The sequence below is a fragment of the Blennius ocellaris genome (assembly GCF_963422515.1).
Source record: "Blennius ocellaris genome assembly, contig: SCAFFOLD_199, whole genome shotgun sequence".
Taxonomy (NCBI): domain Eukaryota; kingdom Metazoa; phylum Chordata; class Actinopteri; order Blenniiformes; family Blenniidae; genus Blennius; species Blennius ocellaris.
In genome coordinates, this window is record NW_027662288.1 from 17,501 (window position 1) to 30,000 (window position 12,500).

At 39.6% G+C, this 12,500-nt stretch overlaps 1 protein-coding gene across 8 annotated transcripts in view; it reads left to right on the forward strand.

The window, feature by feature from the left end:
- The window catches only part of caskin1 (CASK interacting protein 1), a 46,428-nt gene that overhangs the window by 16,748 nt on the left and 17,180 nt on the right, over positions 1–12,500 (forward strand). For 3 of the 8 annotated variants that reach the window (XM_080521308.1, XM_080521305.1, XM_080521307.1), the window contains exons 4-10: positions 356–451; positions 574–704; positions 1,102–1,210; positions 3,664–3,772; positions 4,814–4,926; positions 5,897–6,014; positions 9,758–10,006. In XM_080521308.1, coding sequence (XP_080377434.1) covers positions 356–451; positions 574–704; positions 1,102–1,210; positions 3,664–3,772; positions 4,814–4,926; positions 5,897–6,014; positions 9,758–10,006 — 925 coding nt within the window. The remainder of the gene's footprint in view (positions 1–355; positions 452–573; positions 705–1,101; positions 1,211–3,663; positions 3,773–4,813; positions 4,927–5,896; positions 6,015–9,757; positions 10,007–12,500) is intronic. The other 5 variants (XM_080521310.1, XM_080521309.1, XM_080521311.1 and 2 more) reach the window with 3 other exon arrangements.

Consider the following 12,500-nt stretch of genomic DNA (forward strand, 5'->3'; position numbering starts at 1 on the left):
GGCAGTACCACCAATGACCACAAGGAGGCATTTTTGATATGTGTGACCCATCTAGTTTTTTAATGTCCTTTTTTCAATGTCTTGTGCCTCTTTCTCTTTGACGACTTCCCTCGTCTCCGTATTTGACCCGTAATTTCATTTAGCGCAGTTTTTTTTTCTGTCTCGTCAATATTCTGCATCCGAATATTTTTTTTAAATTTTTTTTTTTAATCTGACACAAACTTTCACCGACGGACTGATTGACAGTGCGGTCGTTTATTCTCTTTCTTGTGTGTGTGTGTGTGTGTGTGTGTGTGTGTGTGTGTGTGTGTGTGTGTGTGTGTGTGTGTGTGTGTGTGTTGTTGCGGCCCCCCAGTCCGAGATGCTGCTGCAGCACCAGTCCAACCCGTGCATCGTGGACAACGCGGGGAAAACCCCCCTGGACCTGGCCTGCGAGTTCGGCAGAGTCGGGGTAAGCGCCCATGCTTTTCACCTTGTGCCGACAATCGCGTCACTTTCAAGTGGCCAGGAGGGGGGAGGGGAGGGGGGGGGCGTGTCCAGGTGTTCACTCTGGGGGGGTCCCTGTGCCTCCAGGTGGTGCAGCTGCTGCTGTCCAGCAACATGTGTGCTGCTTTGCTGGAGCCCAAGAAGGGAGACACCACCGACCCCAACGGGACGTCTCCGCTCCACCTGGCGGCCAAGAACGGACACATTGACATCATCAGGTAGCCTCTCTCGCTCTCGCTCTCTCTCTCTCTCTCTCTCTCTCTCTCTCTCTCTCTCTCTACTGGTAACTTACACATTTTGATTTACAAAGCAACATTCAGGAAACACACTTTTTTTTTTTTTTAACCGATCCAACGTATAATGTGAAAACACACTGCCACCTAGTGGCCCGGCATGGAAACTACAGTGATTTTCAGCGTGTTTTACCGTCCGGTTGTTATGAAGGCGTCGACATTTCTATCAGATCGATCTCAAATACGTTTCAACTCAATTTGAATTTTACTTCTGTAGCTCCGCTAACAAGCTGAATGTCAATTTTACAGAGAGAAATCTAAATATCAAAAAAAAAAAAGATATCTCTCTCTCTCTCTCTCTCTCTCTCTCTCTCTCTCTCAGGCTGTTGATCCAGGCCGGCATCGACATCAACAGGCAGACCAAAGCAGGCACAGCCCTACACGAAGCTGCGCTCTGTGGGAAGACCGAGGCCGTCAGACTCCTGCTGGAAGTTCGTGGAACTTTTTTTTTTAAACGTATTTATTGATTGGAAAACTATATATTCTCTCGTACTTCTCTCTAGAATGAATGATAATAATATTTCAATATAATTTTACATAAATCTATCTATCTATCTATATGTCTATATGTCTATCTATCTATCTATATGTCTATATGTCTATCTATCTATCTATATGTCTATATGTCTATCTATCTATCTATATGTCTGTCTATCTATCTATATGTCTATCTATCTATCTACTACCTGTCTATCTATCTATCTATCTATACATCTATCTATCTATGTACTACCTGTCTATCTATCTATCTATCTATACATCTATACATCTATACATCTACCTATCTATCTATCTATCTATCTATCTATCTATCTATCTATCTATCTATCTATCTATCTATCTATCTATCTATCTATCTATCTATCTATCTATCTATCTATCTATCTATACATCTATACATCTATACATCTACCTATCTATCTATCTATCTATCATCTATCTATCTATACATCTATACATCTATACATCTACCTATCTATCTATCTATCTATCATCTATCTATCTATCTATCTATCTATCTATCTGTACATCTATACATCTATCTATCTATCTATCTATATCTATCTGTACATCTATCTATCTATCTATCTATCTAGCTATCAAAATAGTAATAAAATAGCTTTAGTTGCGCAACAACATGAAAGGATAAAGACGTATATAGAAAACAAAAACAAAGCACTGGGTGAAATGACAATATAAATAATAATAACAGGACTTTAAGTGGATTAAAACAGCAGCATATTCCAAAAACAACAAAAATGCGAAACGTTCCATAACGCCGGCAAACAGGGAGCTGGATGGATTGAGGGTAGCTTGAAGGAATATTACAATATTAACATTAATATTGTAATAATACACAGTATGGACGGACGGTGACGCCATGTGGGAGGTTAAAGGTGCTGCTGATTGGAGAGTCGCTTCAAAAGAGCCGCGAGGCTTTTTACAAGGGAGGCAATATGTTTTCATAACCCCACCCCTCCCCCTCCCCTCCCCCCCCTCCACCCCTCCCCCACACAACATCCATCCTTGTTGGTTTGATTCAGCAGATTTGAGCCTCTCCCTCTTCTTCAGATACATTTCTAATTAGCAAAAGAGCTTTTTTTCTCCCCCTGTTGACGTCACGGCGATAAATCATCACGTCTGCTCACTGGGATTTATGATTTTTAAATCTAATGGCTGCTGCGTGTTTTGGCTTTTTACGCCCCGGCTGCTGGCGGCTGGTGGAGGATCCGCTGCTTTACCAAATGTTTCCATGCAAATCATGATGATAATGTAATAATATAATAATGATAATAATGTTATGATGGTTGTGATAATAATGATATAATGATAATAATCGAATAATGTAATAATGGTAATAATGATAATAATGTAAAATCTAATAATGAGAATAATGTAATAAGGATAATGTAATAATCTAATGTAGTAATGATGTAATGATAATAGTGTAATAATGATATAATGATAATAGTGTAATAATGATAATAATGTAATAATCTAATAATGTAATCATGCTATAATGATAATAATGTAACGATGGTTATGATAATAATGATAATAATGTAATGATGGTTATGATAATAATGTAACGATGGTTATGATAATAATGATAATAATGAAATGATGGTTTGATAATAATGTAACGATGGTTATGATAATAATGTAACAATGGTTATGATAATAATGTAACGATGGTTATGATAATAATGTAATAATGTAACAATGGTTATGATAATAATGATAATAATGATAATGTAACAATGGTTATGATAATAATGATAATAATGTAGCAATGGTTATGATAATAATGTAACGATGTTATGATGATAATGATAATAATGTAACGATGGTTGTGATAATAATGATAATAATGTGGCAATGGTTATGATAATAATGATAATAATGTAACGATGGTTATGATAATAATGATAATAATTAAATTATGGTTATGATAATAATTAAATGATGGTTATGATAATAATGTAACGATGGTTATGATCATAATGATAATAATGCAACGATGGTTATGATAATAATGGAACAATGGTAATGACAATAATGTAATGATGGTTATGATAATAATGATAATAATTAAATTATGGTTATGATAATAATTAAATGATGGTTATGATAATAATGTAACGATGGTTATGATCATAATGATAATAATGCAACGATGGTTATGATAATAATGGAACAATGGTAATGATAATAATGTAACGATGGTTATGATAATAGCTCCACTGCACAATGACGACCTTCACGTCACTCCATCCTTCCTCATTTGAATTCGTTGTTGATGAGCAGAAAGTTTTTTGGGAAAGTTTTTTTCCGAAATATTAAAAGACTTTTAAAACGCTGGATGTCGTGGCGTGGTTTCCAGAGTGGAATCAACGCCGCCGTGAGGAACACGTACAGCCAGACGGCGCTGGACATCGTCTACCAGTTCACTGCAACGCAGGCCAGCAGGGAGATCAAGCAACTGCTGAGGGGTAAGAGAGGGGGGGGATGGAGGGGGGAGGGGGGGGGGGGGGGTGGAGGGAGGGGGGGAGGGGGGAGGGGATGGATGGAGGGGAGATGGACACAATTAAAGTTTGTTAAAAGTGCAGTTCAGCTTCTTCATAATAAAAGAAAGTAAAGATATTTTCTTGCCGTTAAGTTGAAACGCTTTTATTTTGAAAGTGAAGCAGTTTTATAATGGTTGGTCTGCATGAAGCCTGAAAAGTCTTCTAAATGTTGACCTTGTGCTCAGCAGGGGGGCTGCAACCTTGGAGACCAACACACTTTTTTTCTCCTTCAAACTTTAAAATATAAAATTTGCACATAACAACAATTTAGAATGAGAGATACGTTTTTTTTTTAGCGATTTTAAAGTCAATTTTTCTTCTTTTAAATATTTTTTTAAATAATTTTCTTTCAGCCACTTTAAGTCATTTAAATATCCTGGATGTTTTATTTTTTATGATTTTAACCATTGAAGTCATTTTTTTTTTTTTTTTTTTTTACAATTTTAGCTTCTTTTTTTTTTTTACATTTTAATTGCTTTACCTCTTTTAGCCATTTTTAGAAACCTTCACAGTTTTAACCATTTCATCTCTAAGCTGTACTTCAATTAGATTGTTTGTTTGTTTTTACTAAAATAAGCTGTTTTACCTTTTATTTTTAAACCATTTTAACAATGTTGGTCATCGTCACGAATTCAACCTTTTTCACTCAAACATTTTCAGCTGTTTTACAGTTTTTTCTTTTGTTTTGCGTGACTTCAAGTAAATCCATGAACGTAATCCTCTAATTCCCCGTGACACTTTCCTTTATTTAGCGTGTCACTGTGGCTCGTCAGTGAGATTAAAAAAATGTGGAGAAAAAGCTCCACATGAGCCTTGCAGCCTCCCTGGCCTGTTCCTGTATATATGTAAAAAAAAATAACTAAAGTGAAAATCACACTGTTGACATGTATGTGTTCAGAGTGTCCATCACAGTGAAATGGAACTCGGAAAATGAACAATTGCTGAATGTATTTGCTTAATGTTCAGGGTTTCTTTGCCTCCCAGATGCCTCAGCAGCTCTTCAGGTCCGAGCGCTGAAGGATTACTGCAACAACTACGACCTGACCAGCCTCAATATTAAAGCAGGCGACGTCATCACGGTAACACACACACACACACACATCATTCTCCTTTAAATGGGAAACTAGAGAAACCTGCTGTAATCTTTTGGGGTTTTTTTTTTATAGTTATTTTTCTCAGAAAACGACCAGCAGGTGGCGATTGGTGTTATTTATCCATATCCATGAGGCTTGATGAGAATAAATCTCATAAACCCTTTGAGGCTGTCGTTTTGCACAAGTTTCACCTTGGGAGCCGCTTTTTTTTTTTTTTTTTTTTTTTTCAAACCCCTGTTTTCAGTGGCTCCAAGCATCGTTTTTGTTGTTTTTTTGCGTTTTTACGCGAAAACATTGTCAAGTAAACAGGAAGTAGTTTGACCATCCCCAGAATTTGTCATGAAATCTTTTTTTTTTTTTTTTTTTAAGCAAATAAAAGTGCAAATTACTATTTATTGACGATTTTAGATGAATAATTGCTGTTTATTGCATCTTGACACGTCCCGTGCAGGGAAACACTTCCTGCTTTATTCTCCCATCTGCCTCTAGGGGGCGCTTCGGGATGAGACGCAACACATTTTTAAAATTTTCTTTTAAAAATTTTTTTGCTTCACATGGTGCGAGCAGCTTTTCTAAACTCTAAACGGTCGCAGCCTCCTTCCTTTACTACAGATTTTACAGAAGCATGTATTCCACTGGCTGTATCGCAGTCCGCCCACGAAACATGAATGTTCATGAGCGCTTCTGCAGCCAGTAGTTGGTTTTTTTATTTTTTTATTTTTTACAGTAGCCAAGCCGTTTCTGCTTCAGGGTCTGAACGAGCGATTTGGCTCGGCTGCAGACTGACTCAGGGGATTCAAGTCGCTGCCAAGCGCCACTTCCCTTTTTCAGTTTGACAGGAAAAAAAAACCTTTTAATAGCTCCAAATTATTTTAATTTACCGAACCAGAAGTGGTTTTTCCTTTTTTGTTGTTGTTGTTGTTGTTGATCTGGTTGAAATGGATTCCGTCGGCAGGTTCTGGAGCAGCACCCCGACGGGCGCTGGAAGGGCTGTATCCATGACAACCGGACGGGAAACGACCGCGTGGGCTACTTCCCGTCCACCATGGTGGAGGTCATCAGCAAGCGCACAGGTGCGTTCTGCGGAATCGTTTTGTTTAGTTTTGGTTTTTTTTGTGTTTTTTTTTTTGTCGGGATGGAAACGCAGGAGAGGCGATAGAAGAAAGAGGAATAAATGAATAGATAGATAAAGGACGGTGGTGAAAATAAAAGCTCGGCTCATTAACCCGAGTTTTAAAAAAAATTAATAAAAAAAGAAAGAAAGTCTGCGTCGAGTCGTCCAGCTTCGCTACAAACTGCAACTTTCATCCTCGCATTTCCCACAGTGATGCACATTCACCCAAATTACCTTCTTTTTTTTACGGAATTTGGGTAAATGACGCAAACACTGTTCGTTAATGAGAGAGCACACACACACACACATGCACACACACACACACACACACACACGTCAGACTCATCCACATACGTCACAGCCATCCGACTCCATCGGCTCCCCATCGTTTAATAGCAGAGACAGATTTGAGAATTCTGTCTCCCATTTTCATTTAAAAAATGTAAAATAAATAAATAAATAACTACAGCATTTGGTTGTTCAGTTTATCTCAGTGTATTTTATCCATTCTTATCCTATTTTATATTATTTCAGATTTGTTAAAATTTTCAACCAATCTGAGCTTTTCTTCTTTTTCTTTTTTTTAACCTAAATTTTACTTAGTTTTAGTTTATCGTATCTTCGCATCGCCGACCTTCGCTTATTTTATCAAAGTTTCACTTAGTTTAGGTTATTTTGAATCTTACTTTAGCTTCATTTACACGATCTCATCTTATTTTATCGTATCTTAGCTTTGCTCAGCTCAGCTGATCATTTAAATCCAGCCCTGTAACTGAGATTTTTTTTTTAATATATAAAACTTGCATTTATCAGGCATGTTTATATATTCAAGTAGTATTTTTATATAAGTACATCACATAGCAGAATACTCAAATCAAAGAATGCTGCTTTTATTCCAGATGAGGGTTTGTGACACCATGACAACATTTACTTTAGCGGAGGTCAAACATGAATCAACAGACTTTAACACAGTAAGAGTCTCCAGACGTTAGACGCCTCCATGTCACTGCCTTCAGTCTGCTGGGCGACTCCTGCAGGTCTCAGTCAGATCCTCGTCCCCGGGTGCCGACGCTCCCGAGGCTTTTAGCTGTTCTGTGGGTGTCGTTCTGTCGGCCGGCCGGTTCTGTCTGTCCTTCTGTGTGTCTCCCTGTACTGCAACCACCGTCCCCCCCGTCCCCCCGTCTCTCTGTCCGTACGTCTCTACGTCTGCCATCGCACACCCCCCCCCCCCCCCCCCCATGCCGGCTCGTCTTTTCTGATTCCATCTCTTCTGATTTATTTTCACGCGCCTCGTTCGCCGACGTGTAACCCGCCTGGCTGGCTTCAGGCCGCCGGCGTCATCCCAGATAGACGATTCCCAGATAGACGATTCCCAGATAGACGATTCCCAGATAGACGATTCCCAGATAGACGATTCCCAGATAGACGATTCCCAGATAGACGATTCCCAGATCGACGATTCCCAGATAGACGATTCCCAGATAGACGATTCCCAGATAGACAATTCCCAGATAGACGATTCCCAGATAGACGATTTCCAGATAGACGATTCCCAGATAGACGACAGTGGGTTTTTTTTCCCTGATAGACGATTCCCAGTTATACTACAGTGTTTTGTTCCTCAGATAGACGATTTCCCAGATAGACCATTCCCAGATAGACCATTCCCAGATAGACGATTTCCCAGATAGACGATTTCCCAGATAGACGATTCCCAGATAGACGATTCCCAGATAGACCATTCCCAGATAGACGATTCCCAGATAGACGATTCCCAGATAGACGATTCCCTGATAGACGATTCCCAGTTATACTACAGTGTTTTGTTCCCCAGATAGACGATTCCCAGATAGACGATTCCCACTTCGATGACACTGGGTTTTTTTCCCAGATAGATGATTTCCCAGATAGATGATTTCCCAGATAGACGATTCCCACTTTGATGACACTGGGTTTTTTCCCAGATAGACGACAGTGGGTCTTTTTTCCCTGATCGCCGATTTCCCAGATAGACGATTTCCATTTCCAACACTGGGTTTTTTTCCCAGATAGACGACAAATCCCAGGTAGACGACGCTGGGTTTTTTTCCCAGATAGACGATTCCCAGATAGACGATTTCCCAGATGGACGATTTCAAAGATAGACGATTCCCATTTAGACGACTCAGTTTAAAATCACGGATGGGAAAGTTAAAAAAAGATTTTTTTTAAAGCGTGTTGTGAAGTGAATCATTTGTAACATTTCAGTGACCGACGATGAACAGTGACGTGTCGTTACACACAAAAAAAGATACAGTTTAAAACGACCGTGGGGTGAGAAAATCTTTCTTTTTAGAAATATTGTCGAGCCACTTTTTCAAAGGTTCTATGTGTCTTTATGTGTACGTCACTGAAATGTTACAAATAATTCACTGATTATTAGAAGTCGTCTAACTGGGAATCGTCAAACTGGGCTGCAGCTGCAGGCAAGGCTGTACTGTGTGTGTGTGTGTGTGTGTGTGTGTGTGTGTGTGTGTGCGTGTGTGTGTGTGTGTGTGTGTGTGCGTGTGTATATATATATATATATATATATACATATATGCAGTGCAAAAAGAAACAGCTGGAACACTCCCGCTTGGCCTGCACAGCCTCCACTGCAAGCACACACACACACACACACACACACACACACACACACACACACACACACACACACACACACACACACACACACACACAGAGCGCTGCAGCAGCTGTTGTAGTGAGTAAGTTTCTTTTATTCAGCCGTTTCTCCATGAATTTTTAATTCTTCTGTTTCACCAAACGTCCCTCCTCGCAGAGAGTATTTTATTTTCCTTGACGACACACGAACGTCTCGTCCAGAGAAGACGGACGAGACGAAAACAAAGATTGTAAAACAAGGGGAGGCTAGCTAGTGGTTGGTGGTTACTATGGCAACGTTCTCGCCTTTCTTCACTGGAGTGCGACTGGAGTACAATCCATTTCTCATCGGATTCAAGGACGCAACCACCATATTCTAAATGTAATCCTGTTAGTCTCCATTGATTACAAGAAATGCAATAAAGAAAATGCGTATTATTGTGACAACGCTACAATTTATGCATTCATTAAAATGAAAAGAAATCCCTTGTGCACTGTAACGTGTATTAAGGTAAATTCTTACACGGGAGCCAATTACTAGTTAATGCTGACCGCTGCTAATTGGTGGTTTTAACGCGATAACGGTGATATAACAAGCAAAAAATACTGCTATTTGTATATATTTAATATTTAATTTAATGAATATTATGAATATGATTTAATATTCAAACTCGGCGTATAAAAGAGACGCGTCACATTTCCACCATCCGCCCATCACGTCACGCCACTCCCGACACCAATCCACGTTTACTCGTCCCTCTCTCCTCCTCCTCCTCCTCCTCCTCCTCCTCCTCCTCCTCCTCTTCTCTCGGTTTGCTTTCTTACTTCAGTCTTTGTTTTTAATTTTCTTTCCTTTTCCTCCCCTCCTTCTTTTCTTACGTGTAATTCTCTGTTTTGTCGTTTGTTGTCTGTCACGTGGCGGTGGGGTGGCTCACTTGTCGGCTGGGTGTGTGTGCGTGTGCGTGTGTGTGTGTGTGCGTGTGTGTGTGTGTGTGCGTGCGTGTGTGTGTGTGTGTGTGTGTGTGTGTGTGTGTGTTTCTCGTCACGGTGGGTGTTATCTAGGTTTGGCCAGCACAGTCATTTGCACCCAACAGTTTCAAAAGATACCGCTGGTTGCCCCGGCGACGGTTGCCCCTGCCAACGCGGTAGTCAACGGCAACGACACCTCGTTCCATCAGATCCATATCCTGCCTCCACCGCCTCCTCCTCCTCCACCACATTCCCATCAGCCACTGCTTCCACTTTTCACTTCCTTTGGCTATAGCAGGTCGCCCGTGACAAGTCCACTGGGAGACACACCCACTGCCCCAGGTACACGCCCACTTTTCATTATTATTATTATTATTATTATTATTATTATTTATTACAAAACTTCAAGGGATGCTTTCTTCTGACGGACGGATTAATTCCTCATTGGCCAGCCGAGATTCTAATTGGTGTGTTTTCCTAAAAGAAGGCTTCCATTGACGTTTTCTCTTCCGGATCATTATTTGTGTAACTTTCTATGTTGCTCACGCTGTCTAACTTTTGTTTTCTTCTTGTCGCTGTTGTTCATCTTCATGATACTGAGGGTCAGAAGTTTTTTTGGGTGGGGGGGGGGGACCAGCTCTTCATCATGGAGGGAAGATTAATCTTTAGGCGCTTTAATGCTCACAGTTACTTGTGGCTTATTAAAAATAAACATATTTCAACAGGAGAAAAGTCTAAATTGTCAGTTATACTTGTGTTTTCAAGATGTTTGATGTCTGGACGATTCCCACGTGTTGCATAATACAATTCTGCCCATTCTTGTTTCTCATAGTTCATCTTTTCAGAATTAATTTGCCTGAAGATTTAGTCCAGAACTATTTATAAGTGGGGGAAAAGAAAAAAAAAAGCTGTTTAAAAGGGAAACTTTGAAGCTGCTGTCAGAATCTACAGGCTATTTAAAGTCACTTCCACGTTATGTATGTAGCACAAAAATAAAAAGCAGGTCAGAATATGGAAGAAATAAAAAATCATAATAAAAAAAAAAATCATAATGTAAGTAATATCAATTCAATGTTAAAATAGATGTAACTTTAAAACAAATAAAGTTCAGAGAAATAACACAATAATGGATCACAATTAAAAATCAAGTTAAAAAATAAATTAAATAAAAACAATAAAATATATTCTGTAAAAGTAGAACTCATAGAAATATGTCATGTTTGATGTACGTTTACGTAGAAAAGAGGTTTTCTGCTCATTTGAATGTACTTTCTTCACCTTCTACATGTCAAACATACTTTGATATGCAGACATAAAAGACGACGTACAAAATGCTTAAAAAGCTTTATTTTAAGTGTTATAACTAAAGTGTCTCCGTATTTATCGTAAAATTGTGATATTTTCAAATTAAAGTGTAGAATACAGTGAGGAAGTCTGTCACAGTTAAACTTAACATCACCTTTGGACCCGAGTTGTGCTTCAGTTTAATTTCTTCCCTGTTTTCTTTGGTTCATTTCAGTTTATATATATATATATAATTTCTTTTTTTCCCCCTCCCCCCTCCTGCTAGTGATTTTGTCTCCCGACACTCAGACACGAACCCCCTCCATCGCCATCACACTGTTTTCTGTCCCGTCACGTCCGTCTCCGTCACGTCTTGCTCATCTCGGCGCCATTTTTTGAACCCGTGTGTGTCGAAACCTTGTGATTCCTGAGAAAAGAGAAAATAAATAGAAAAAGCCGTGAAACGCAGTGTCGTCGTCTACCGGCAGCGAGGGCGAGCCTCAGTTTGCGGGACGTTTGTCGTCGGTAATGAGAACGAGACGGCGTCTCAGTGAGGCTGAAGCGTGTCGGCGCCGCTGCTTTTAATCAACCGCGATACTTTCTGTCTCTGCTGAATAACACGCCGGAGTTCTGCCAGCATATCCGCTGACGGAGAGCGTTTGTGCATGACGGTTAGGAAAAGTTACAGAGAGAAATGTGACGTTTAGACGTTTGCTTTTATTTTTTGGAATTTTTTTTGTTTGTTTGTTTTTTTTACAGGTAAGGTTTAAACTGGACACTGTTTTGCTGAATAAAACATTATTTCCTGTCGTGAGAGCAGCTCCTTCCTGTTTGCACACACAGCGTTTGGCCACAAGAAGGAGCTGTGACATCACAGAATTTTACTGTTTCTGTGTGTGTGTGTGTGTGTGTGTGTGTGTGTGTTTCTCCTGAGCACGGTTAGTCACATATAAACCATTAATAAACCGTCACCAGGCTGGTTTTTAATGGTTTATGAAACTCTCCGAATGCACGACAGCAGCCTCATTCTGAAAAAAACAAAAACAAAATATAAACACATATATAATCACACACAATGGATGCATTATATATGTATGTGTATGTACATGACGGCACATACTGTGTGTGTATATACACAGATATTCATGTGACGGATTTATTTATGTACTATCGGTATATAAATGTTTTCATATATATCTATATGCTGTATTTTTCTTTTCTGTGTGTGTGTTTGTGAGCAGATATGAGAGTGAAAGGATGGCGTGGATGTAACTTCTACTCAGATCCTCCCTTATCTGCCCAGACTCTTATCACCCCCCCCTCCTCCTCCCCCCCCCCCCCCCCCCCTTATTGCCCCCTCCTGTACATCCCGCCTTTCTCCAACGGGATCATTTAATTAACTTCGCTGCACCTTTTCCTTTCTAAAAATAACAGGTCAGGAACGCGAGGATGATTATATTTTAGAAATGAAGGCGAGCTGCCGTTAGAAACCCGGCGTTCTACTGTTAAATTGAGGGTTTTTACCTTTTCAAATGCTCAAATTTGTAATAAA